Source organism: Idiotropiscis lumnitzeri, chromosome 1, assembly GCF_059441095.1.
Source record: "Idiotropiscis lumnitzeri isolate Australia: NSW breed Sydney's pygmy pipehorse chromosome 1, RoL_Ilum_1.0, whole genome shotgun sequence".
Classification (NCBI taxonomy): Eukaryota; Metazoa; Chordata; class Actinopteri; order Syngnathiformes; family Syngnathidae; genus Idiotropiscis; species Idiotropiscis lumnitzeri.
This window is the reverse complement of record NC_142391.1, coordinates 24979969-25007745: the sequence shown is the minus strand read 5'-3', so window position 1 is coordinate 25007745 and position 27777 is coordinate 24979969. Positions and strand designations below refer to the sequence as shown.

At 41.2% G+C, this 27777-nt stretch overlaps 1 protein-coding gene across 1 annotated transcript in view; it reads left to right on the top strand.

Moving 5' to 3' along the window:
- Positions 1-4660, top strand: part of stpg2 (sperm-tail PG-rich repeat containing 2) — a 38317-nt gene extending 33657 nt beyond the window's left edge. The window contains exon 13 of the mRNA XM_088303903.1: positions 4499-4660. Coding sequence (XP_088160029.1) covers positions 4499-4660 — 162 coding nt within the window. The remainder of the gene's footprint in view (positions 1-4498) is intronic.
- The last annotated feature ends 23117 nt before the right edge of the window (positions 4661-27777 follow it).

Sequence of the window (27777 nt, the reverse complement as noted above, 5' to 3'; positions counted from 1 at the left end):
TAATTGTCTGTTCAACAATTCTTTAATTTATTTTTAAAGGGGAAAATTGGTGACAAATAAATGGCAATATATCATATCTGAACTCCAGTTTCCTCCCACATCCCAAAAACATGCATGGCAGGTCGATTGAACACTCTAAATTTCCCCTAGGTATGAGTGTGAGCGCGGATGGTTATTCGTCTCTGTGTGCCCTGCAATTGGCTGGCAACCAGTTCAGGGTGTCCCCCGCCTACTGCCCGAAGATAGCTGGCTCCAGCACCCCCTGCAAACCTAGAGAGGGGAAGCGGTACAAATAATAGATGGATGGATGGATAGATATCATATCTGAAGAAAATGTGCTAGAAACAGGAAGTTGACGCACATGATTTGCCCTTCGCGGGCCACATAAAATGAGGTTGTGGGCCAGATCTGGCCCGCGGGCCTCAAGTTTGACACCTGCGGTCTGGGTGGGGGGGTTTTTGGGGTATACTGTTATTGTGTTTTACATGTGCTGCTGCCTCAGTATGATTGTCACAGACTTTCCCCAAAAGTATTATGCTTCTCTTTCATAAAAATCGCATTAAAAATGTACAAAAAATGTACAATCGATCTTGGTTAGGCGGGAGGTTACCGCCCCAAAACCTCAGATGCAAGAATCGCCTCTGGTGTGTGGTGTACGCCAAATGACCTACCCAGCACAACACACGCGACTGATAGTAGTTAGACTGATTAAAACGATACCAAAATAGAGGCAGCAATGCTGCAACAAAGGATCCAGATTGCTGGAAAATCCAAAGAAGAGGAGTGGTAGAAAAAGCTCGCAGCCTAAATTCTCATTTGTTGCTACAAAATGATGAACTGGTGAGAACAAACAATTTATACAATTTAATGCGTTTGTCTTGGCTGCACTGCTTCCAGTGTTGCTTGCGGATGATTGTTTTTTGTTTTTTTTTGTCCTATGAGAGTAGTTGCCATGTCAATCTAATATGCGGACTTCGGATTCCACTTTCATTTCATTTAACGTCAACTATTTTAGCAATGGGATTGTTTCTTTAACCAGTCTAATTTCAAATTCATTGATGGTATAAAGACGGGTAAGTCGCCACTGAAGGGCACATGCAAATGCGCAACCCTCCCCCCATCATATCGTTAAAGGCCTCGTTAGACTCCCGCGTCGGCAAGGTCGACAACTGACGCATTGCATCACGTGACCGACGCGTTGTGCTCCGCGACATGACGCATCATGGCGGGAGCACAAGTAGCGCTTATGTCAGAAATTGTAGCTGCATGAACGCCGACGCACACCTTCTCTCTCCTGATTGGTTCGTTGTGTCACACGCTGCAAAGACGACATCAGGTTTCCCAGCAAGTTCCGCATTTTCGAACCAAGAAAACATAGACCAAGTAGACGAGCGACTGTGCGAGGAGGTGCGCAATTATATCCGTCTTTATTATGCCAGCTCCACCTTTTATAAAGATGGCCAAATGGCTGCCAACTACTGGCATGACATTTCCGCAGCTGTTGGCTTGGAATTGTTGGCGTACCAAGGTGAAGGAGGAAGGTTTGGATTGACAAATTCACTGTAGCGCCCCCCCTTACTTGGAGTGAAACTGCAGCACATTTTTCAATCAACGCTTGTGGGTACGCGAGAGTGTGAAGGCATTTGACGCAGTGACGTACGCACGGACATCGGACACGGAAGTATAAAGCAGCCTTAAGAAGTGTCACAAGTAACACACCGCACACCACAGCATACTCACTTGGGATCTTTTAGAGACCGCTGATAGTGATGGGTGCATGAGAAAAAAAAAAGCTCAAATGAATTGTTTACCGATTCTCGGCATGTGTGTATCCTGCTCATGAACAGGTGTTTTGAAGTTAAGCCACACTGTCTCAATTTAACTTGAGCTACCTTTTCCTTACCCCTCGTGTGGAAGGCATGCCAGAGCCCACGTCTCAGTAATTAGCCTGGTGACTGCCGGTACGTTTTCAACACCACAGGCCATTCATTCGGCACGAGGATGAGACGGTGGCAAAGATGAGTGCGGCGTGAGGGATGGATGTGTAAAGGTGGGAGGAAGAAGGAGCGGCGTTCAACGAGGTTGTTTATACTGCTGGCGAGCAGATGGCGGTGCACGGGGAATTGTACCTATTTGGGCATTAGCATCGACGCGTGCTCATGCGCGCTCGTCTGTGAAAGTGGCTGTAATGCGCTATCGCTGCCTTCTCCAGTTGCATTAGCCCGCTGATGGAGCTCATTCAGGGGCTCCGGCGCACCACGTGAGTCGCCTACTTCTGGAGAGTAGGCTTGATTACCCTTCCCCACGTACGACATCACTCTTATTGCTTGAGCTTCATTTAACCGTGTGTGCTACACCTCAATGTAAAACGACTCTCGGGGATTAGTTGTCGGGCGCAGACAAATGTAAAAGGACGGGTGTCGATCTCGAAAACTGTAATGTTCATTATCCGCATTATTCTATTGATATCTCCTGATGAGCAGGCTCCACATGAGACTTTTAACGATTCCCGCTACCAAACTCTTCAGGCGAGGTTACATTGCTCGTGTTACACTTTTAGTGCAATTCTACCGTACATTTAATGGACCCTAATGGCGACTAATATCCAAGCAGGCATGCAAAGGATATTCATCTCGCAACTAATCGGACACATCTTCTATAATATGCTGTGAAATACAACAGAACTCTCCTTTGCCAGTGCTGAACTGGAGTAAACACAATACAGTATCTTTATCATAGCGGATACATTCCAAACCTAACCACAATAAGCTTCGATAGACCTAGCTTCTCTTGAAAGGTCCGCCTTGAAAATGGCCTCGCAAGTATAACTGCAATCAAATCTACACCATTCCCTCTTTCAGCCATTGTGGTTTAAAAAAGCAAGAATATATTTGAGATTTTTGAACGGTCACCACTTTCTGGTGTGTTGATTCCGCATGGCGTTGCCTCCTCACAAGTGCATAACCAATCACAAGACTTATTCATCACCTTCAACGTTAGGCCTGCGAGAATGCCTTCCTGTCATCAACTTGTGATCTGATTGGCCATGGCAACTGTCTATTAACTGTAAGCGCCCCTTTCACTCACACTGAAGGCCTCGGACGAATAGTGCGTGCTACTCGTATTATGAAATCTGCCTGGCAACACGAGCCAGCTGAATTATGATTGGATAAAAACTCTCACCTAAAAATACAACACAATGAAGTAATATGACATCACTATGAAGAATATGATCACGATTGCTTGATTATGTTAGGCCAGCAGAGAAGACCTTGAAGGCCTTGACCGGCCCACCACTGGTCAACATGGAAGGGTGCAAAAAAAATGGTAGCTTTTACAGGTTAAACTCCACATAAACTGTAGTGAAAGAGTTGACATCACAGAGAAATACACTTGTGCTTTCTTGTGAATCCGAAAGCGAATCCACGCTGCCGCACAAAGCTTGCACGTGAAGCAATTATGGACGGACAGATCCAGATGGAGCATGTAGCGTAATCCGCTCTTCTTACCGGAGACAGCTTGATCCACAAGAGTGCGACATGTCTAACGTTGCGCGTATCATGTTAATATATAAAAGAAGTTGGCATTTTACTATTAAGCGTGTATTTGTAAAAAATGAGCATTTACCTTACAAAGCCGGTGTTGAATTTAAAGTCTCTTGTACGCCCCCGCGTGTGTGTGTTGTGGGAAAGACTCATGTACACGTCTGTGTTCCGACCCACTAACACCATTCCCTGCATAGATCCCCCTTTTCCCTCTCCCCTCTCTGACCCAGCCAAACATCCCATAATCTTCCTCATCATTGCCATGCCGATGGTGTCGTCACTTCCAAAGGGGCTCTTAACCATCCACCTCCAGTGCACCCCCTCCGAGCGTGACCCGGAGTTGAACCCGCAACTCTTTTCCCATCAGGATCAAGACGGAGATCTGAGCGCTCTGGCCCCTTGTGCCTAAATCCCAGCTACGGCATTGCGGGCATACTGATGATGTGCACGATCACCAGGAGGTCACTGTGGGTGGAGGCGGGAAGGGAGGCTTGACGGTTTTGATAGCACCCAGGAAGTGGTTTGTCGAGCATTTCCTGGATGGGAGGAAAGCAGGATTTGTAGCTGTGTTTGAAATCACTCCCTTTCAAATGTAAAGGGAGTTTTCCCACTTGTAGAGCTGTTCGCATAAGTTATCCGCTATAAGGTGGCCTCACTGTATCTCACAATGTATCTTGAGAAGATGCAGTAACTTTTACTGCTCATCCATGTAAAAATCAGTGAAGCATTGCTAATTGAAAGTTATAAAATGGGTAAAATTATGATGCTTAATTCTGTCAGACTGACTGAACAACTGGCAATTACATTTCGGTTTGATTTGGAAAATGACGGGAACTACTGTGAAACAAAAACAATAACTCGTAGCTCGAAGTCATGGGAGGATTTACACTTTTTGTACAAATGCAAAAAGAAATGTAACCACTGGCATTTTCTATGGTTGTATTTGTGTGCAGTTGAGTCCAGGCATCATGAACACATTGCTGAAGGGAACCTTCAACGCGACCCTCAACAATCCTCTGCTGCATACACCCCGCCTGGGTGCCCATCTTCTGCCGGAACACAAGGCTATTGATGCCGTTTCCCGCCATACCTTCGCTGCCACCAATACATCTTAAGCAGGGTAGGGTACTCACAGCATTTAAGATCTTACAGGGACCCCACATATGACAAGGAAGAAATTGGCATGTCACTCAACTTAGGTGACACCAGAGCTGGGCACTTGACCCTTTTTTGACGGTCAGTCCCCCGCCCTCCGGGTACGATCTGGGTAGCCTTTCAGCCTCGACCCTCCGGCCTTATTCATAAAAATTCGGGATGGACTGCCCAGCTCTGGCTGACACGGTAGTACATTCATAATTACAGTAAATGTTCATCTGAAAACACATCTAGGGTGATTCCCAATATGAAGATTTTGATTTGAATATGTTGAGTTATGGAACATGTTTAATCAATTACCCTGAATCTCCCATAAATTCATCTGCAGATTTGTGACATGTTCTTTTTCCTCACAATTGTATAAAACACTCTTCATTGACCCTGAATGTGTCATTTTACAGAGCGTATTTTGAGGAAAATGGTTTGATTTAACTAAAATACTCAACTGTTTAACAGCTAATCTAAAAGCTGCAAGGTGGCTTGCTAACGTGTTGCTTTTATAGGCTTGTGGCAGCTCCTGAGGGATCATGTTTTATTTAATGACTAGTAGCTCAGGAGACAATTTGAGGGTGGGAAAAAAAAAGCCCATTAGAACCCCTAAAGGGTCAAAGCCTTATTTGCCGACTGGACATAAATCACAGGGTCGTTCATTATGTAGATTTCCGATGACCAAAGTTGCATATAGGACTCATAAAACATTCACCAATGTGATCTGTGCTTGCTGATGAAATTAGCCTTTTAATTGACACGTCAAGCGTTACAAAATTCCTATTTTCCCAAGGCAAATAATGACAATTGACGTAATGAATTCCATCTTTAAATTGTTGGTTGAATAATACAAAGACAAGATGAAGAAATTAAAAAGAGCCTAGGAAAGTCAAACATTATTTATTTTTTTTTTTTTCAACGTTCTTCTCTGTAATACGAGTACGGGTGGAATTACAGAGTGAACCAAAAATACGCTAATACTTCCAGCTGACCTTACCGGGAGAGTTTGTTGTGTCAACATTGCTAACGAATGTAGTCTTACTTTGCTAACAAAGTTGCTGATCACATCTACAAAACAACACTAATTAGAACAAATTGTCGTATTCCTTCTTTTTAGCTTGTTTTGCTTCCTTTGCATGTTTCTGCTTGCTAGTCTTCCGCCGAGTCTTGACAAATGTGAGATGGTTACCTGAAACCCAAGGTATCAAACAGGTCAACGCGAGGCTTCAAGTGCATGCATACCCGCTATGAGTGTGCCAACGAGTGCACGGCAAATGATTGAAACCTCGTCAATCACGCCTTCTGTTACTATCGGTTGTTTTTCCTCGGGCGAGGTGTTTTCTTGCCAGGCAAATAAGAGGAACAAGATGGGGCCAGTGACAGATGATTTTGACAAATTATAATGATTTTTTTTGACAATCGCATACTTAACTTAACTTCAAAGTTAAATCCAACTGAACTGTACATGGTCAGGAATTCTTTCATGCACCACTAGAGGGAGTCTGCATCCCACTAGTGGTACTTACTTTGAGAGTCACTGCAAAGGCATCGTAAATAAATGCAAGCTTGTGTACAAGCAGAGGGAAGATGAGAAAAGTCGGGCAGTATTTACGCCTCCCTTGACAGTGGTCTTTACGTTTTTTCTTTTTTATCCCTGCGAGCTGTTTTACATCAGCGATCTAATTAAATGAAATAAATCACGCGGATGCAGCCCCACCTGATTCCCAGACTGTCTCCCGCACCCCCAACCGATTGTATAAATCTCCATTACGGCGCATTACGTGGCACATCACTCATGTTGTTTATTGGTGGGGAAAATATGCAAACAGAACGGGACCCGTAAAAAAAAAGTGATGGATGCTCAAACGGGCTCCCTGCCGCGTCAACGGGCCACTAAGCGACGTCTCGTGCGGGCTCAAAGACGTACGGTGCGTTGTCATGACACCCGGATTTCATTGTACTCAGGAATCCAAAAGGCTTCTTTTTACGGCCTCATTTGCTAAAGGGCTACGTCTCCGAGGCAGGGGCATTATTTAATCTAATCAGTTCGGCACCCTCCCCTCAATAGATCTCTTGATAAATGTAAAATGGAGGTTAATCAGTTTTTTTTTTGTTATTTTTTATTGGTTAACAAACGCCAGACAGCTGCTGGAGTAGCCACTTAGGGAAAATGATTCTGTATGCAAATGAACTTGACTTTACTAGGGGACAAAGCAATACAGACTTTTATGATGTCACTGTCTAATAAAAAAAATATAGATATTTGTCCTTTTCATCCCAAAACAAGATCTACAACAACAACAAACTCATGGATACAGTGATAAATAAATTGAATGAACACGATACATATTAATTCGAATCAGGTTAGCGACATGAATTTCTATTGGCAGCAAAGACAGGCTTGCACTTTTTGAATATATAATAATTAAGAATAATCGAAATTATATCAGAACTATGGCATAGGATATGCTGAATATATTTTGAAAAAATATTATTTTATTGATTTTTTCCCTTTTATATTGTTGAGCAGTTTTATTTTTTTGTTTTTGTTTTACTTTAAGATAAATTATTTTAGGTTTATTTCACCTGTGAAAAATCCAGAACATCTCAAATTTAGCATAATTCTTCTTTCTGTGTGTGTGTGTGTGTGTGTGTTACGTTGCGTATTTTATGTTTGTGCCAATTAATTTTGGACTTTAACACACAACCATAATAATTATTGAGTGTTTACAGTCCTTACAATATTTTGCGGTCTTACAGCATTTTGTTTCATTTGAATTGTTTCCCTGTTTTTTTTATACTTCCGCATTTAATTTAATTTATTGATTTAATTATTGAAATAATTGAATTTAAGACTTATTTTCATCATTACATCTTAATTACAATCTTTGCAAATAATTTGTAAATTATAAAACATTCATTTTTCATGCGGACTATATGTTTCAATGAAAAACTTGAATTTAATTTTTCCATTATGTTTCAACTTCCCCGTCCACGTTATTGTTTCTTCCCTGAGGAGTGAAGGCCCATTGATGATTTTCCAAGTATAGATGCCTGCCGCTTGGTCCTCGCCCACACGAGAACTTCTCTGTCAAAAAGTGAAAGTCATCAGAGCTCAAAGTGCTTTTAAATCAATCCCCCTGCTGACCTTATAACGCGCGCCGTCAATACATGCAAATGAAAAGCGCTATACTTAGCCGCCCATCATCTGGAGGTGACAGGCACGAGGCAACGCCGCGGTGGGAAGCGAGATTAGCTGGTGTCTTTAATTAAAGGAGAGAATAACAGTACAGTATAGTGGGGGAAAAAGTCCATGCGGAGGTTAACGAGTGCTGACAAGGGCGGGTCAGACGAGAGCACAACAGCTAAGCGGATGTCAAATTACATTTTTTTACCCTAAGGATACCGACATCAATACAAACCCAAACGCACTCCACAGCGCCCCCTGGTTTGAAGCAGCCAATCTGTGCGAATACCTGGGCTCTTTGACAAACCTCTACTAAAAGAATCCGCCCCGATCGTTGGCTTGTATCCTCGACAGATGGGCCCCGCTAAATAGTGAAGCTCATTTAGCTAATGTGGGCGGAACATGGCACCAAAGTTTGACGATCGTTTGGAGGATTCGCCATGAAGATGGGAGCGTGAGGGCTTGTTTCTGCTCTAATTTTAGTTTCATTGTGCAACGGTTCACGTCGTTGACTACTATGATAGCAGGTGTATGCTGTCAACTCCTTTGTGATTGATGTCTGGCTTTTAGATTGCCTCGGAAACAGAATGTGTAGTAAAAATGCATGATTCATGATGCTGGCTTTTGGGGGAGATGGTTAAAATGTCCTTCCCGTTAAAAAGGTACATTAAATTTTAAATGTAATTCCACTCTGATTAAAATTGATTAGAGTATCCAATTTGTTCCTATATAGGGAATATATTATATTTTTTCACCTTCAAAAATGTCCCGTTTTTCCCTCAAATATTCCTCTACATGTATTTTATGCGATGTATCAAATCAGACCAAATAGTTCCACTTCTTTTATTGGTGAGATATAAAGTGTCTTAGAAACAAATGACACATTTACATGACTGACAAGTTTATTCAAATATATGTAAAAAAGTCATTGCGTCATACCATCTTGGACTGAGCCATTCCAGTCCTTCCACTTTCAAATCGAACCGTCCATGAATCGTTTGCTATCCTGTGCATCACACTGTCTCGAATTGTCTTTTAATAAGAGATGCGCATCACTAATTTGCCCTATTTTGTTGAAAATATGTATTTATTTTGTTGGGGAATATAATGTCATCATGTATATATGCAGCCTTAAATTTGTTGGTTTCATTTTCAATACAAGACTCAATGCATTTTTCACTATCTCTTGTTTGTAGAGAAAATTTAGTTGATAGTTTGTGCTTTGACACACACATGCCCACACACCCCCACACACACCCCCACACACACACACGCATTTTCCCACCTGTGTGTTATATTGTGACATATTGTATCCATCCCTCAGCTGTGTTTGCGCCAGTTGCTGCCCGGGGCCGCTCATCCATCTTGTCTCTCTTTGCTTTGCACGACGACAGCGTTGATCCTGACTGGCTGTCATTATGCGGAGACCCCTACCAGCGCCCCTCGTAGGAGCGCACGCGTCATTGGTTCAGAGCAGATTCGCAGGCGGGTCCATATGATAGAGGTGGAGGCTGAGGAGGGAGTGTAAATGCGTGTTTTAGTGATGCCATTTGGTTGCATTCTGCTGCAGTGGCACTTTTGCTGATAAATGTGTGGCAGGTAAAGCCGAGCTGCACTGTAATTGTTTACTGGGTAGCTATGTAGAGGCAAAGGAAATTCCCAAAAATTGGCAAACTTTGAAACAACTGACAAATTGCAGTATTTCTTTTAATGTCTTCTTAATTAGTATTCGTATTATACTACAATACAGGGCTTACTTTTTTTCCTTGTCTTTTTAAATTTTTTTTATTGGAGCACAAAAGTTTGGGTGCACACTCTAAGAGATATATGATTATGGACTTTTTCTTATATATATATATATATATATATATATATATATATATATATATATATATATTTATATAAGCGAATATCCGCGTGAACTCAAGCTTCATGTTAAAACGAAATGGATATTCCAGCAAATGGATTAATTTTATTTTTTTTACAACTCTTTCCGCAAAGATACTGATTGCATTTCGCCCGAATTTTAGCTGCATAAATGAAACTAAGCTCGTGTTCAGAAAGTATAACATGCAACTTAAATATTATTCACACATCTTATTCATTTTCAAAATCAAGTTATTGGCTGTAGTTTTATACGTTGATCTTATTATTCAATGTTTGAATTGAGTTTGTATGCCCATATTTGGGCAAAATGTTTGTGCATGTGGTCTGTGTGTGCGCCTCTTTTCTTGGCGTTTTAAGCGTGGTGAGCCACTTTAAATGGAAATATACTTGACATTTAGGAGGAGATGTAATCAGCGTCCATTAGAAAGCAGCTGATTTCCTCCTCAGAGCTCCCACTGCCTTTGACGCTCCCACCGCCACCTCCCTCCTGCTCTCTTTCTCTCCCCATCTATTTGCCATCCATCTCCACAGTATATCATTTCTTCCTCACTCTTGTGATTTATTTCTTTTCCGCCTGCACATCGCTGCCAGCTCCTCTGTCTCCTTTTCAATCGGATTTACCTGTACGCTCTCCTCCGCCTCCTCTTCCCATTTCTCCTTTTCACCGTCTTTTCCTAACACCCTCACCGGGGCATCGTCGCTGAAGAATAGACGTCTGATTTCATTTCCATGTATTTCCTCGACGTCATTACCGAGGCTCATTGTCGAAAACACGCCGACGTCCTTGTATCGGGGCAAATCATGCAAAGTAGTGAATCATCGCTGGTGGTGTTTGAGGGGATATGTTGTGATTTAAAAGGAGGCATACAAACAAATCCGCAGTGATTGATGTTGAATCTGGGCTGTGAGTCAGGACACCTCGGTGTATTGGAATAGTTGATGACTTGATTACGGCCTGTGCTCTCGCTGTAGACTGGTTGTCTTCTCTGGCTTACTTCTGCCAAGGATTAGGGATATGAAAAAACTAAATGGATCATATGAAATTCAGTATATATATATATATTTTTTTTAATTTTTTTATTTATTTATTTATTTATTTATTTATTATTTTTTTTTTCCTGTGGTGATAATGTAGTAAGGTGGAATCTCTAACCCAGTGTTTCCCAAGCTTTACTATTTAAGCCAAGGCACACACCGTATTTTTCAGTTGAAGATACACGCAGCAAAATTTTTTTGTTCAAACCACCATATCATCAACCCGTTGTTATGCTCGTTATTACGGCATAAACAGGGAGTCTGCCTACAACAAAAAATGCAAAATACAATTGGGGTTTACTTCACAGTTAACCTGAGCGTTGGCATTTTAGAAATTGCTTCGTGCAGAAGCAAAGTTATGAACCACTGGTTAATCTGATTTGAAGATTGATGGAGTCGAGAAGAATGGAATGGAATACAAGTTGAGTGGGAGTGATGCGGCAAGGTTAGGAAGTTGGAAAGATGTGCAAAGTCGGCTTAGAGGCGGGAGAAAAACGCTGCCCTTCTGGCCTCGGCAAACATGTGAATAAACTGGTGGATAAGTGTGTTCTTTAAAGGTTTCAACTCTGAATAGAAATATGTAATTAGTTGCCGTTCAGTCAATGAATTCTCCACAACCGCAAGTGACATTGATGTCACGTTTCCCCACCGGTGGGCCGATAATTACGCGACCCCGGAAACATAAAGCGGTGCGCTCGAAAAAGAAATGTGAAGTTAATCCATTTCTTCGTCTCTCCGCTGTGTGAGATTGATGGACAGACGTGGTGGAACGCCTTCAAGGCAACGCGGTGAAGGTCAAGCGGATTTTGAGATTTCACAAGCAAAGCGATGCGTGGAAGATTTTTTTTTTCTTTGAAGAGAGGAGCTGTCAGGATTTGAACTCTTAAGGCATATGTATGTATATGTGCAGCCGCGGCTTTGTCTAAGAGATCTATCCATCCTGACAGGATATGATGGAACTTTCATATCGGTGTATTAATAATGCAGAAGGAGTTTGTTCTCTTTGGGCCTCCAACAAGTCATTTCTCACCGACTTTGTTGCACTTTGAAGTGAATCTTTTGCGTTTATATTCACAAATGTATGCTGCCCTTCAAAAATAGTGAGTGCGAATTCCTTTATTTTATTCTTTTTCGCTGCAGGCTGACAATATTCAGGTTTGACATCAAGAGCTCAACAGCTTGTGTTCACACTCAGATCGAATAAACAACTTACAGGATAACACTTCTCTATAATAGTTTGAGGTGTAACCAACACAAAACCATTGAGCTCTAAATGGTTGAACTGTTGCTCTCCACGTAGCTGCATTGCACCGCCAGTTTTTGGATAGCTCTGATGATTTCTACCGTTGAAATATGATTGTGTTGGGTCAGCTAAATCTTCAGCAATGATCAAGTCAAGTCAAATTTATTTTGCCCTTCATCACTAAAAAAGTCTCAAAGGTCTCTATATACTAATGCAATACTCAAGTATTCTAACTATTATAAAATTTGTCCTATTTTAAGCCCGAGACATGACAATAACTCACCATATTGTGAACACATGAAGTTTTACATCACATTTTTCAGACAGGATTTTGCCTGATGATGATAATGACCTTGCACAAGACCACCCCCAACACCGCAAGGCGAATGTGTGCTGTTCCAAACGAAAACTGTCATTGCCCCCAGCCTTTTCAGTGTGCAAACCACTGTACATGTCATTTGAAACTCTTCTTTTCTTTTTTTTTTGCAATGAAGTGTTTGTCCTTCTCTAAAGTGCTCTTTAATGACGGCATCGCTCAGAAGACAATGGCCTTTCTTGTAATCCGGGCAGCATTTACTGTTGTAGAGCAGAAGAACGTTGTTTTCTTTATTGGAACGGACAGTTAAGCTTCTTTTTATTTCTAAAAGCTCGTGCATCAGACGGCAGATGAAGATGTTTAGACGCAGCTTTAACCACCAGATACAAAACCATCAAAAGCGAGAACCAGGCGAGCAACGGCCGATCCGCGGGGGCGGAGGAAACCAACGGGCCTTTGTCAGGCCATTTGTAAAGATTTCGTACAGACAAAGAATATATATCTCTTCTGCTCATCCTGCCTTTTACTTTATTATGCCCCGCGAGGCGATTAATCAGTATAATGCATTTAACCAATTATGCCTGATTTGATCTGGCTGCAGGGCTAATTTAATAGATATCCTTTGTGATTTACGAGGGTATGTTTATTGCGAGGATGCGCCAATGTTCAAATGGACTATCAGGCGCATTGAAGGGATTTAGAGCTAGACTACATCCAAGTTGACGTCTCTGGACAACAATGAAAAGTGGATGGGCAATTGCAGTACCCAAGTGCCTCCAATAACCTAACGTCACCACAACTATTTTCTCTTGAAAGAAAAATAATTATATATATATATATATATATATATATATATATATTTAATCGAAGTTATGCAAGCCTCTTAAAAATATCTCTTTAGTCTCATGATATTACTAAATTTTTCACCCCCAATTTTTTTTTCTCAAGAATGCTGGCACGTTACCATTACTTCTCAAATAAACAACAACTTTATTCTTGTAAACTCAGCAATTTATTCTCAATAAAGTCAAAAGAATTCTATTTTTCCCCTATAAAACATCACTCTTTCTCTAAAAATGAACATTTTCCCCAAAACACAAATTTTCTCTCGAATTAATGCTCTTTTTTTCTGAAATTATGACAAATTTTCTATAAATTAAAAAAAACAAATCAAATCCCAAAAAGATTTTTTCTCCCCCCCCAAAAATCTAATTTTCTCCCAAAACAGTTGTTTTTTTTGTTCCTGAAAAAAAAAACTGTTATGCTTGAAAGAGTATCTTTTTATTCTACAATAGTGAGGGAAAAAAACAAACAAAAACAACTTAAAACATATATAAACAAGATCATACATGCTATTGAAGAGAACAAGCCAAACAATTCTAACTTGACTCTTCTACTTCCCCCCCCCCCCTTTGTTGTCGTCTTCCTTTCCCCCTGCAGTGACTGGTCCATTCGATCTGTTACTACTCCTCTTTTCACCTGCCTAATGTGCCCTCTACACCCCCAATATACACTCAACTCATGCACTTCAATGCTCACACCCACACACAGACGGAGCATTCAGTTCCGCCAGCTTGTCAGCGTGTGACTGATTGATGACTTGCCAGAAGGCTGAGTATTGTTGATGTCAGGAACAGGACAGGTAGCCCAGACCACAGCGAAAGTGTATGTGCATGTGGTGGGAGGGGGTGGGGGAGATTGATGTCTCTTTCTTTCACTCCCTCCCTGCATTTCCATCTTTATCGCCAGCTTCCACTCTCCTTGACCCCCACTGATCACCGTGAGGGATTCCGAAGCATTTCATTGCAAAAAGATACTCATTTTTTCATCTCGCCCACAGCGCTCTTACAGCTGTGGGGGTCAGTCATGGACGGACGGTGTTTAGTTGCACGTCAGCTTTTTCTCACTTTTGAATCGGAGCTGACATTGGTGACTTGAGCTGGGTTTGTGTGTGAATCGGGATGCGGAAGTAGATTTATTTTCTTGATACGAATGTGCCGTTGAGTTTTCGGGCCACGCTGGAGACCAAAAAACAAACACAGACAAACAATAACTTCAAAGAGGAAGAAAAAGGCTTTTTTTTCCAGACATTTAAATTTACTTTTAATTAGCAAGACTACCATCTCTTTTGCTAGAAGAAAATATGGCTGTTTTCACAAGATTACAATCTGAAAAATAAGACTTTAATATTATGAAAAACAAGTAAAAATGTTTTTAGAAATTAGAATTACAAAATTAATCTTCATTGATAGTTTCATAAATACTCCTACATATTTTCTCAGCAGCGACTTTATTATTCAAACCAAAATTGACTTTTTTCTGAACTACAATATAACGAGCCGATCAGAAAAAAAAAAAACAGTCTCTCGAAACCCCCCACTCAAAATATGAAAGTTAAAATAGACAAGTATGTCACCAATAACGCCATTTTTGGGTGACAGACTTAACCAAGGCTGCCCCAGCTTGTAGTTGTTAATAGTTACTGTGTACCTACTCCACTGTCACTTTTGGATGTTTTTTTTTCGTTTTCTATTGAGTGACATCTGGAGCTGAAGTCTGGCTTACAGGTTAAGCGGCGTGTCAGCGTGAGTTGTGGGCTACAGCAGCTCCTTGAGAGTGTTCTCATTTTGTTTTTGCGTGTTTGACCGTCATTCAATCAGTAACTGGGGCTCTCCTTTCTCAATGTGAACTGCATCAATGTTTTTTTTTTCCACTCCACTCAAGTGGAACCGCTTTGAACGCACATGACATGACAAAAAGACATGACTTGGGGGTTACTTGTAAGTCTGGGTACCACTTCAGTCCCATTTTATTTTTCAGAACTTTGATCTTTCATCTTCTAAGAGTCAAAATTCACTTCAGTATTTTTTTTCTTTACATTGTCTTGAAAAATTATGATTAATTAATTGCTTGCGCTTGCCACCGAGCCCCCTCCACAATGCTGCAAAAATAGAGATAAAAAATACAAATGACTTTAATTTCCCATCAAGTGGACTAAATTTTAAACTTTGTCCCTCATTCTTATTTTTTTGTTGAGAGAATATGATTCGTTAACTGTTGGTGTTGTGCTTCACTCGCCTGACTTGTGAGTGGGCAGCTTGGGATTGGTTCCCACTCAGTGATGGTGATTGTGTGTGCCCTGCAACGAGCTGGCGACCAGTTTGCGGTGTAGTGTGCCTTTGGCCAGAGGTCAGCTAGGATAGGCTCCAGCGACCCTCTATAGGATAAGCGGTTTGATGATGACACACGTGAATATGATATGTAGATACTACATTATTTTCCATCAACAATCATTAGACTTCGCCTTTATTCTTTGTAAAACGTTTTTTTGTGGCCACTCTCTGGAGAAGAGGCTCATCTGCGTGTGTAATTTTCTTCTCTTTTTTTGCTGCTCATCTCTGTGGGCGGAATTAATGATCTGATGCGAGACGTGCCCTTTCCCTTGCCCCGACCAGCTGTAGCACAACGTTTGCATTAATACGAGCTAAGGCGGAGACCGCCTGGTGTTCACCAGGTTCACCGGGTGTTCGGTGGTACCGGGAAATTTAATGACCTGACCAGAGGAAGCCACCTTTTACTTGGCCACATGCTGTCTGGCTATGAGGAATATTCTTTAACATACATCAACATGATGGACTGTCATACGAGTAAGATGGAATTTAGGGGTAGAAAATACAATGAAAACAGCAGGGGCCCCAAAATGGAGCCCTGTGGAACACCATATGACAGTGGGGCAGATCAGCGCTCAGAGCAACCAGGGCTTACACAAAAAGTTCTGTCTGCCACCAATGCCAACCTGGTGCTGCAAACGAGTCAACAGAATACTGTGGTCCACTGTATCGAACGCTTACGTTTTTTTCTTTCTTTATTTTGGTTTTATTATATCTTTAAATTTACATGTTCTAATACGGTGCTATTTTTTTCAATTAAAAAGTCTTTGGGGGTTCTGAACAGATACATGGAATTTCAGTTCATTTAAATGGGGAATATTGATTGCAAATACAAGTTAACTTACTTTCTTGTTCGCAAAATGTCTCTAAATGGAAGTTGATGGGGTTGTTTTCTCCACCGCAGGGCATTCAAAGACCGCATTGTGCTGCATGGGCAATTTAAATGTCGTTTCACAAGCCATATTGTGAATGCCATTGCTGCGCCCGTGAACATATTGTAAGTGATTTGCCTAATTCCATCCAGCCATATGTGGAGCCATACAATCAAGAGAGGGGAACACACACACACACGTCTTTCAAAAATTCAAATTCAACTTTGGTTTGTGCTGTTCTGGTTGTTGTTATCAGTGGGAATCAAATATATGCATGTCAATTCCTAAAGAAGTAAACTCATACATTTCAGTACAATGAAAAATACAAATATGTGTTTAAAGTGCGTTGGAGTTGGAAAACTTGAAACAACGATCACGGGAAGCCGCATCTAGTTTGTACTTGAATTCGATTCATACGAGGGTCAGCGTCGTCTGTAGTCATGTTGTTAGTGGAAAAGGAGATGCAACAACACACACACACACACCCCCACACACACCCCCACACTAGACACCATAGCATATGTGAATGACTACAGGGATGAGACTGGGAAATAGACTCAAGGTGTGCTCCCTAAGGCTCCACGAAGGAAGATGCAAAGAAAAAAAAAAGAGTAATGCTTGCAAAACAACATATTGCTTCATGTTTTAATTAGAGCCCGTTAATGTTCCGTGAAGACCGGTGTAGTCGCTAAGACAAGCTGTTCCGATCAAAATGTGTGTGCGTGCGCATTAAAGTTGCAGTGGCCAAACGCCTGTTGTGCGCGTGTCCAGCCTCCGGGAGAACACCATTAGTCTGCTGCAAAACTTTTTGTCTTTGATCAAATCTTGAGAAACTTTCGAGAAACTCCCGTTGTGCACACAATTATCTCTCGAACATACACAATAACACCAAAGAGGCCATCTTGTGACGCCGTTTTTGAAGTAGAAAATAAGAGGCAACAACATTAGAGTAGTCTGAGGGTGGCGGGATCTGAAGTTAAGGCCACCATGTGGCACAGTGTTGTTTCAAAGTGGACATTGTGAATACAAATTGCTTTGTGATTGCTTGAATGAAAAAAAAAATGTTCCGTCCCATCATGTAACTTTTCTCTTTTTTTTGGTAAGTATTATAATGTGGTTCAGATAATGGATGGATGTACAATTTCCTTTACATATATATATATATATATATATATATATATATATATATATATATATATATATATATATATATATACATTTTTTTAATGACTTATTCTGACTTTTTTTACCCCCCAAAAAATCCCAAAACAAAAAGATTTTTTAGTTCCTCTAAAACATGTTGCAATTATCCTCAAGAGACTATGGGCTCTCTATTTGTAGATGGCACAGCTGCGCTGGAGCGTGAAAAGTGACTCATCTTCATTCTCATGCTGGTACAAGCCTCGTTTTGGAATTTGGCAAACTGCTCTGCACCATGCAGGACGTTCTGGCATACCGAGGGTGTTTCTTTTGACATGCGCCCAGCACACCTGACAATTCGGTGGCTGAAAGCCGAATACGCCTCATGCCTGCTGCGACCACGTCTATTGGCGCAGGTAATGTAACGCTGTGTTTTTCAGCGTGTCACACTCAGACAGATTCTGCAGACCTGTGGGGGATGTCCTTGTGATTCATTCAAAAATATGACAACCACGTACGTCAAACCTGAATCATAGTGGGCAAGTTGGCTGTTTACTTCCAGAACATTGCAAAATGTCCGTGTGCATCAGTAAAAATACCAAAACCCAGTCTAATCTGCCCCTGCGCAGATTTGCAGCGCGCCTCACGCAAGACTCTCATAGGGGAGGAAAATAGAGCCCTATGACTTTTTCTAAATCACATTTAAAGACCGAAAAAAAACAGCTGTAAGCCAAGGTGCCACTGTCTCTTGCGGTTTTATGACGGCAACATTTGGTTCAAACAGCCCGGCCTTTGCGTTTTGCATTGAATAACCAACGTGAAAAGACAACCAAATTGTTTGTCCAGCTTTTACAGCCGAAAAACAAAAATAGAGGAGGCCACGTTTGGTCAACAAAGTGTGTCGAGGCCTCGCCGTTGAGGACAAACATGTTGTCGGCGTTATGAAGCGTTTAAAAGGCCCAATAATCTTTTTTTACAAGGTCCTAGATTCTGAACAACTTCTTGTAAAAGACCGTTCCAATAGTCGAAACCATCTGCGTTTGCAAACACACATCCACAGTGACACTTTTATTTAACCCATACATCGTGTCCTTGCCCTGAGCTGCCACAGGCTAACGCGAGGCGTTCCAAAGTGGCGGAATCTGGCCACAGACGCGCAAACGCGGCACCAGCAAATGTGCCAATTTGGTCCCCGGGAGCGTGTGACGAGCGCACGGCGTATCAAAAGGACGCTGAGGAAGAGTCATCTCCTGATGCGATGAGATCAGACAGCCCTTGCGCTCTTTCACCTCCTCACTCCCGCACCATACACGACTGCCTGTCCAAGCAGCTACATTTAACGGTGTTCATTTAAAGTGACACAACTCTTTCTAGAAGCCATTTACCAGCGGCGGGCTGTGAATTTGGGGACTTACCCCGACTGAATCCACCTCTAAGTACCACACATCAATTATACTATGGAAATGCATCAATGCAATACCAAAAATTTAATATAACTCACATCATGTGGAGCAGTTCAGAATCGATATTTAATAACACAAGTATGTAAAATAGAAAAAATGGCATTAGAATACATCCTACTCACCTGAGATGCTGTTGGTGGTGGGTAATTCATATCCCGTTAATCTGATTAGCGTATTGAGACAAGTGGTGCCACATAGAACATATTTAGCAGAATATCCATCCATATCTGAGCCGCTTCTTCTCGCAAGGTTCGCGGACTTAAACGGAATAATCCACCCGTTTTTATCCATCTCGGGGCCTCGACTCAATTATTTTCTGATCATGCGATGTTGATTTTTATTGCACAAACGCAATATTAATCAGAATACTGTGTTTATATTAAATTGGGAACAGGCATAGATTTTTTTTTCTTGACTTCTTTAAAGTCTTTTTTTTTCCTCCAAAAGTCACGTTACTTGTGTCTTCAAGTACCACTGTACAAGACAGAACAAATTAATCCTGTAAATCAAAGTAGCACTGTATTATGAGCACTGAGTTATTCAAATCTTTGCCTGTACTGTCCAGTTCATAAAGGTTATATGATAGCGCCAGTTTAATTTTTAGAGGAAATGAGAGAAATTAACACAAGCAGGAACTTTGGTGGTTGCACTGTGAGGCCTTGAATGAGTCGTAGCATTTGAGTTTGACGTCGATAGAAGAGAGCTGGAAGGTTAAAGACTCTGACAAAGGCAACCACTAGTCTGTTTATCATGTTTTTTTGTTTTTTGTGCGACGTGTCGCACCTCGGGGGGCTTGTACAGTACGAGTGCCAACGACGCTTTAGCGGCACTCGCGCGCACATTCAACGACGCGAAGGCTGTCTTCGAGCGTGAGGACGTGCTCGTCATTGGCAGCCTCGGGGAAGACGTCTCCTTTCATTAACGTCTCGCCGTCCGTTGGAATGTCTGAGCGGCCATCTCGCCACCAGCGGCGTTCAGTGTAGCGCGCATGCAAACCACCAGTTAGTGGCTAACACTTCAGTGTGTTTGTGTCCACCAGTCATGTTAGGTTTACAATACATGGAAGAGTGAAACTGGGCTTTCATTTCTGTTGAAACAATGACTGGTTCCTGGATTTGTAAGTGACCAATCACATTAATTGTTCAATTTACAAGCCACTGCTTTGTTGATTTATTTATTTATTTTTTTGCTGCTTTGTTAGGCGAAAGTTGATCAACCGACAGTGGTAGTTTTTGGAATGTACAATATATTCGACCGTACGGGGTGACATGACCGGTCGCTGATTCACTTTCAGTTGTTTGTTGAACGTTAAATACAATTACAAAATCAAGTCAGTTATTATCAACTTACTGTCACAATATAAATGAAAAGAAAACACATTTGTTTGCTGAAAAAATGTTTGGGCAGATTGTCAATCAACCCGGTCATGATATTCTGCAAAGAATAAATCAAACGACTCTCCATGTTTGTTGAATTTGAATGATATTTATTTATTTGGTTTCCCAAAACATTAAAAAATGTATTTGGCAAGCATGCTATTGGGCTAGCAAAATACAAAATGAGAACTTGAGGCCAAGTCACGCATCATACGCACAAATACTATATATATATATATATGCGATAAATACATAAGTCAGTTTAATAATCTAAAAATAACAACGGCAACTCTGCAGGATCAATGAATGACTCATGTATAAATTACTTTCAATCCGTAACCCTGGTTTTAATTAAGAGTCTTTTGAAATTCTTTCTGTATATGCACATCCACAAATATATGTATGTTTACAAATGCATCCACTGGTGGCACAAGTCTTGTCAGCACAAGACGACGAACTAAAGCAATCGTCTCACTCTTCCTATCTACACATTCCTATTGCTTTGGCCTTTTTCTCTTTGGGTTATTTCATTCAGAAAACTGCTGATGCCTCTTTCGACACTTTTTTTTTTTGGGGGGGGGTAAAGATTGAGGTGGTAGAGGGGTAGTGGAAATCAGGTGGGGGGGACAGCAACATCTACTACAGCACTTTTTGCTCCAAATTCACTCAAGAGCAAATAGAGTGGCAGACTAACCTCGTAGCAGCATGTTTCATTTGCCCGTAATACAAATGGTCAAATGGATGCGTGGACTCCAAAATAGGTTTGAGGTTTTGTGTGCTGCCGCTTCCTGGGAAGGGGACAATATTGCAACGCATTTCACACAATTTTCCAGAGACAAATATAGGGGCTCCCTGCTATATTTCAATACTATGACGACGGGCATTGGGATTAGAGTGGCTTTTACTAGTGCGGGGAGGGCCCATAATTTGTGTGTGTAGGTCAGTGGTGGGGGCTGAGAAGTTAAGTGCTCCGAAACAAAACCAAACACAAATACTACCATCACGTACCTTATAGAACTGCAACATATGTGTTTTATTTATTTTATTTCATATTTATTTATTATTGAATTATTGAATCTTTCATTAATTGAATTGATATATTTAGTTAAATTATTGTCATATTGGACTGCAGAGTGGAGCTCTCCAAATCTTTTTGTACACTGAGTCCAATGACAATAAAGGGCATTCTGATGCTGATTATCAGAAGCTAACACTATTGTGTATCCACCAAAAGTCATTGCAGCTCTGCTTACCTTTCGTCTTCGAAACAAGAGCAGGGGTGTCACACCCGTGGCGGATGAGGCTGTCTCTGCATGATCGCATCTCAGATGGTAGAGTAGTCGGCTTGCTTGAAAGGGGCCCTGAATCTTCACCCTGCCTAGCTGCTCAAGTCATGGACAGGGCAACTGAGTGTGTGAGCATGTTGTTATTTTGTAAATGACCCCCACTGTTATAAAACACTGCAGGACGACTGTCACAGAGACATCTTTTTGGAAATATAACAAAGATTTACTTGGTTGCGTAGCTTCACACTTGATAAGTGGGCAAGCCAAAGAGACCCAAATATTTGTCCACAAGCATTCAAAAGTCAATTTGACATGTACATGATGTCCAATGTGAAGATGAGTACAAATATAGGCCTGTGTTTGCGCTTGTTTCTTTGTTTGGTGCGCTCTTCCTCTCTAATTTCCACTGGTGGAGTTAATGGGCCTTTAACCTTGTGTCAATAGCTGGGGGCTTTAGTGCCATCACCCACACCACAATTACTCCCACCCCAATTAGGCAGGCCAGGGCAATGTGTGTATGTGGTGTGGCGTTTGTCAAGAGATACTCACCACTGCATAGCCTCAAGTGCCAGCGACGACTGCCATTTTTTTTTTTTTTTAATGAGGAAGATAATGGCATCCAGACCAATGTTAACACACACGCTCGCTAAAGCCAACTAGCTACCTTGCAGCCACAAACAATAATGATCATAATAATAATGGTTGTGATGATGCCAACAGGCTTTGATTTGCACCAGAGGCTTGTCGAGATGACTCGAGCAGATTATTAGCGTCATGCAAGATTCGGAGTGATTAGTCTTGTCGAGATGGAGTCGTTTGATAGCTGCAGCGCTTCGGGCTTCTCCTCATGTTTCAAAGGAGATCAACAGGAGACATGATGCAATTTTTTTTCCACAATTTTATGCAAGTACAAGGTGATTAATAAAAGTTCTCAGTCAAGATTGACAAGTGATATATTTACAGCACAATGATCATAACTTGTGTGTTATGCAAATGAGTTCTTTTGTTACCATGACGACTGTGGGTGTAGCTTGGACACGAAGAAGCGAGCAGCTTCTTCTCCGTGTTGTCAGTAAACGCTCACTTCCCTCTAGTGGCTTTTATAAAATTCAATAAATGAGCAAAATTTACTCAAAAACTCTTCTTGTAAAATTTACTTCAAATGTCTGAGTGGAAACGCTTTACTAGATTTTTTTCAAGTCAATATCACTCCTCATTATTTACAGTGTACTGTACGCTGAAATGTGCGCGCATGTGAACATTCCGACTCTGCGCTAGTCACTTTTGTTTGCAAACGGTTAAAATGGAGTGCGTTATGTTATGTTGTTATGGCGCTGGTGGCAACAGCCAAGTCTAAAAAAAAGAAATGGTTTGATGGTGGAGCCAAAGGGAGCGTTTGGGGGACTGGATAAGACAGCATTATCTGTCCTGCTCATTCTCTCTTTGACCAGCGGGGGGTGTGCTGCCTTCTCCTCGCTTCCTGCTCAGTGGGTCGCCTTCACAGTCAGACTGAAGGATGGCGCTCGCTCTGGGTGTATGGTTATGTGTGTACGTGTCTTATTATCACGCTGCAAAAGTGCACATTTTCAAATGCGAAATGGGAAGATAATTCAAAAAGAAGTAGAGCTAAAGGCAGGCAAGAAGCAGAAGAAAAGGAGGTCATCTAAGGATGGAAGTGCTTGTGTTTAACATCCACTCACTACCAGCACTGACCTTTGATTTCTCTTAACAGCAGGGGCAGACATTCTCTTTTTAATTCAGTCACTGCACTAGGCAGCGAGGGTGCGGTGGAAGGGGTTGGAGGAGGATGAGGGGAGGGGGGGGGGGGCGACATCAAAAATGAAACCAAATGGCCCAATCAGTGGAACATCCAAAGGCAAGCTGAGTGATAGACAGACTCGTCCTTGTGTGCTATTAGTTGGCGAGCTGCAGTCAGGCAGTCAGTGCTGCATGTACGCTTCTTTTTTTTTGAACAGTATAGACATTTTTGAGTCGTTAACTCAAATTCTCACAGAGCAAAGATTAGTTCCACTGTCTCTTTTTTGACAGGCTTATTCAGTTACATTGTTTGTTTTCTTATGTTGCTTATTTTAGTACAATTTATTTTCTTCATTTTTATATCTTTTGTATTTGTGTTTTACCCTTTCTAATTTGATTTTTTATTATATATATTATAATATATATATATATATATATATATATATATATATATACATTTCTAATTAGTAGATTAATAAATGAACGAGTTGTCCTGTTACACGCCTCGTTGACTGCATGCTGAGAACGCTTAAAAAACAAAAACCCCTCAGGATGATGACATGCAAATTGAACCCTTAAATTTGAAAAGACCCAAAGGACTCCAGGCCCGACAAATAGCGTGTTATACTGCACGATATGATTTATTATGAATCTGATACCATGTAAATCCAACATTGTGTTTCAACTGGAGTCGATGCGTGCAGAAGAGGCAGACTCTTAAATATCCTTCTCATTTCACTGGTGTCAGTGTCAATTATGCACAAAGAAATTTGGTACCTTGTCCTTCCCTGGGGAATTGATCCAACTCTCCAAATCAAATTGTAGAAATCATCAATACTCTAACAAAATAATTAAAACAGCACACAACTGCGCCGGGTATATCCTCTCGAACACCTCTCAAATATTTGGCAAATAAAGTGATCCAAAAATTACAAATCATCACACTCATCATAGATGCTGAGTATTAAACATATTTCCAAGTACAGATCGCTGCAGTTGTAGTAAAAAATGTCTAGAACAAGTTTTCCCTGACCAGCCAATCAGATGCCACAAAATGCTGATGTCATTTGAAATCTGAAAACGCCCACCGCTGAAGTCACCTAGCATGCGCTTTGCGCGCACACGTTCATTCATATACAGTGAGCAAAAGAAGTGCCGATAAAAGTGTCCTTCAGTATTAAATAGCACTAAACACAACAGAGCCGCGTTTCGGTGAGGGCGTGAATGTCAGTGGAGTTATCAAGACTTGTAGCGAAACTTGAAGTCCGTATATATCACCGCGGCCCGTTAAACCGTCATAGATGCGACGTAAATCCAAATAGAGGTCATAAACCTGTGGAGGTCATAAACTTGTCCATGTCATAAAGTGGTCTAAGCTCTTGGAATGGGGTTACATCCGTGGAAACATAGTAGGTTTGGTCATGTTTTCAGTATACACATAGTATTGTTCACATACAGACGTTGCCACTCCGAAGCATTTGCTAACCAATGCAGCAGCACCGAAGCACATGTTGAGTCTCTCGGGATAAGTCGAGTGTGGATAGTCATTGCCCCCTCAACAGGATACCTCGTTATTCTTATTAGGGAAAACAAATTGAGACTAATTTCAGTCAAAAAATGGAGACGATCCCATTTGCTAACCAAAAGAGCAGAACTGAAGCAATTAAACGTGATCTCAGCTTAATGAACGTGTGTAGACGCTTAAATGAACACTTACCTTTTTCTTTGAAGACAAAAAAAATTGACTGTAATCTCGGTCGATGATTGTTCACAAATAGAAACTAGCTCATTTGCTAGCCAAAACACGTTCTCTCAGATGGATTCAAGTGTGGCCTCTAACCTCAAACTGTTACTTCAAAGTCACCTGTCGGATGTTCTCGCGATCACCGCATGCTTGACCCTTTCCGTGGTGCTAATTAGCATTAGTGGCGCTTGTAAACAGGTGAAAATCCTCTGCCGCACATCCTGTGTTGCGGATGAAAAGCCCGTTAGCATTAGCGTGGAGTAATTAGGGCTGAAAGACTAATGAAGAAGTCGGAAGGAAGCGGGCGCCGTGTCGTTCGTGTCAAGGGTACGCCATCAAGGGATTTGATTGAAGGTGAGGCACTCGAGTTATTAGATCCTCAGCAAAAATCTCTGATGGCTAATTGAATTGCATTAGTTGAAATCCAAATGTCAGTGTGCGGCAAGCAATACGATTCGCTCAATTTCACCATACTGGTCAGACTCACGACAATTATGATACCAACCAGTGCAACAACGGTATCATGCAATTTAGTCCAATTATGATAAGATACGAAAAAAGATTCACTCTCATTACCATTCTGATAATAACCGCAATTATGATATGGTTCGTCCCTGTTCACTGAAATTACAATACGCTAGGTTTTGATTCAATTACGATATGCTAAATTTCACTCCGGCTTCGAAACAATACAATGTAATTCACTCTGATTAGGATTTTCACAGGTCCGAAATATCCCGATATAGCGCAGCATGAGCGCTGAGCATCGTACTCTACCTGTCATGTTTACTCTGTTTGCGTGCACGTGTGTCATTCAACTTGAGTGAGTGTTTTAAAATAAAAATAGAAATGCGCTGCTGACAACTGCACAAGTGACAGGTGTTGATTTAAAAGTCTAAAAAAAAGTGTGACTGACGATTCTTTTTTTTTTTTTTGACTGAATCAAGCTGCCTCCACTCGAGCGCTTATGAAACGGATATATCTCTCCTTCCCGAAATATCTCATCTCACCTCATATATTTTATGCAGTCATTAAATTCTCTCAACTCACCTTTTCTGACTCACTCCATCATCTCTTTCCCGTCTTACTTTTTCTCCCCGTCTTCTGACTTTGCTTGGCCGTGTGTCTGCAAATCTAACATACCAACTTTTTTCCCTCAGTGTCCTCCAAAAAAAAAACAAAAAACAAAAAACAACAACAACGTGAAACACTGCACTTTGGGTAAAGTACTGCCAGCCAACAATTAGCAGTGACCTTTTTTGTGCCTCATCCATTAAATGTCACAATGGGGGAAGAAACCTTCTAACATGCAGTAAATCTCAATTTTTGTTATTTGTTTAGGTCAGTCATACTTGTTTGTCTTGACTTTGCATCCAGTGACTACTAGAACAACGGACATAAAATCATATTTACTTCTACTCCACAAATTAATTTAATTCAAAAGGTGCTGCTGTTTTGGTTAGTTGCATCATTTTGTGGAGCATACTGGAACACAATGAATGGTTTAAATTCTAGACTCAACGCTTGAAATAATAGATTATATAATTGACCAATTTTTTGGGCAAAGGATAGTTTTTATGCACCATATTTTTCGGACTATAACGTGCACGGGGTTATAAGGCGCACTGCTCTCCACTAAGGGGGAAAAAAACAGTACATCAAATAAGTCAAGTTACATGTCAACACCTATATATAAGACGCACCTGATTATAAGAGTCAATGTTGATTTTTTTAAAAATTTTTGAAAAATAACGAATTTGAGTGCGTCTTATAACCAGAAAATACGGTAATCTTCTGGGGTCTTCAATTCATGTTGAGACTGCTGGGAATTAAAAGAATGATAAAAAAATATATATAATAAGTCGAACTAATCCAGTCTTCTCTAACTGTATTAATTACATTTCAGAACATTAACGGTTCTTCAGATCACGAATGACCCGTTGCTGTCTGTCATCTCCCTGCTTCTTTACATACACCTCAGATATTATAATTTGAGCACTGCAACTTTTTTTGTGTATTCAAGACACGTTGGGGTGACCTTGTTCTAAACAAAAGAAAAGTAAAGAATTAAAATGAAAAAAAAGAAACGTTAGTTAAAAATGATATACAGTAAAACAGGAAAAAAAAAAAAACTATTTTAGCTAACGTGCTCCAGTAAAATGTTTTTGAATGCGGGGCAGGAGGAAGAACGAGTCAGCGTGATGTTTATTATTTTCTTCCCGTGTGCTTGTACGCCCTTTTTATCCCGACCACTTGCTGTGCCGCAGGTGCTCGGCTCCGGGGTGGATTTCCAGCCACTCGCTGTGCAAAACTGCTGCCACAGGATGAACGGCGCCCGAGGTTCCAAGCTTATGCTCCCCCGAAAAACGTCAACCGCGGGGTTTAAAAATAATCCTCGCTCGGTAGCAAAGGTATTTTTTCCTGCCTTTTTGTGTACTGTATCTCGGCAGTGGAAGAAGCGAGGCGCCAACCTAATTAGCGACTAGTACGCTCATGAGTGTTTATGATGCAGAGAACCCGTCGTACCTACGCACCCACGCCTAGTCAGAGTAGCGCAACCTCCTCCACACAGTTGAAGTTACACTCGTATGTCTTCCAAGAAAATACGTATA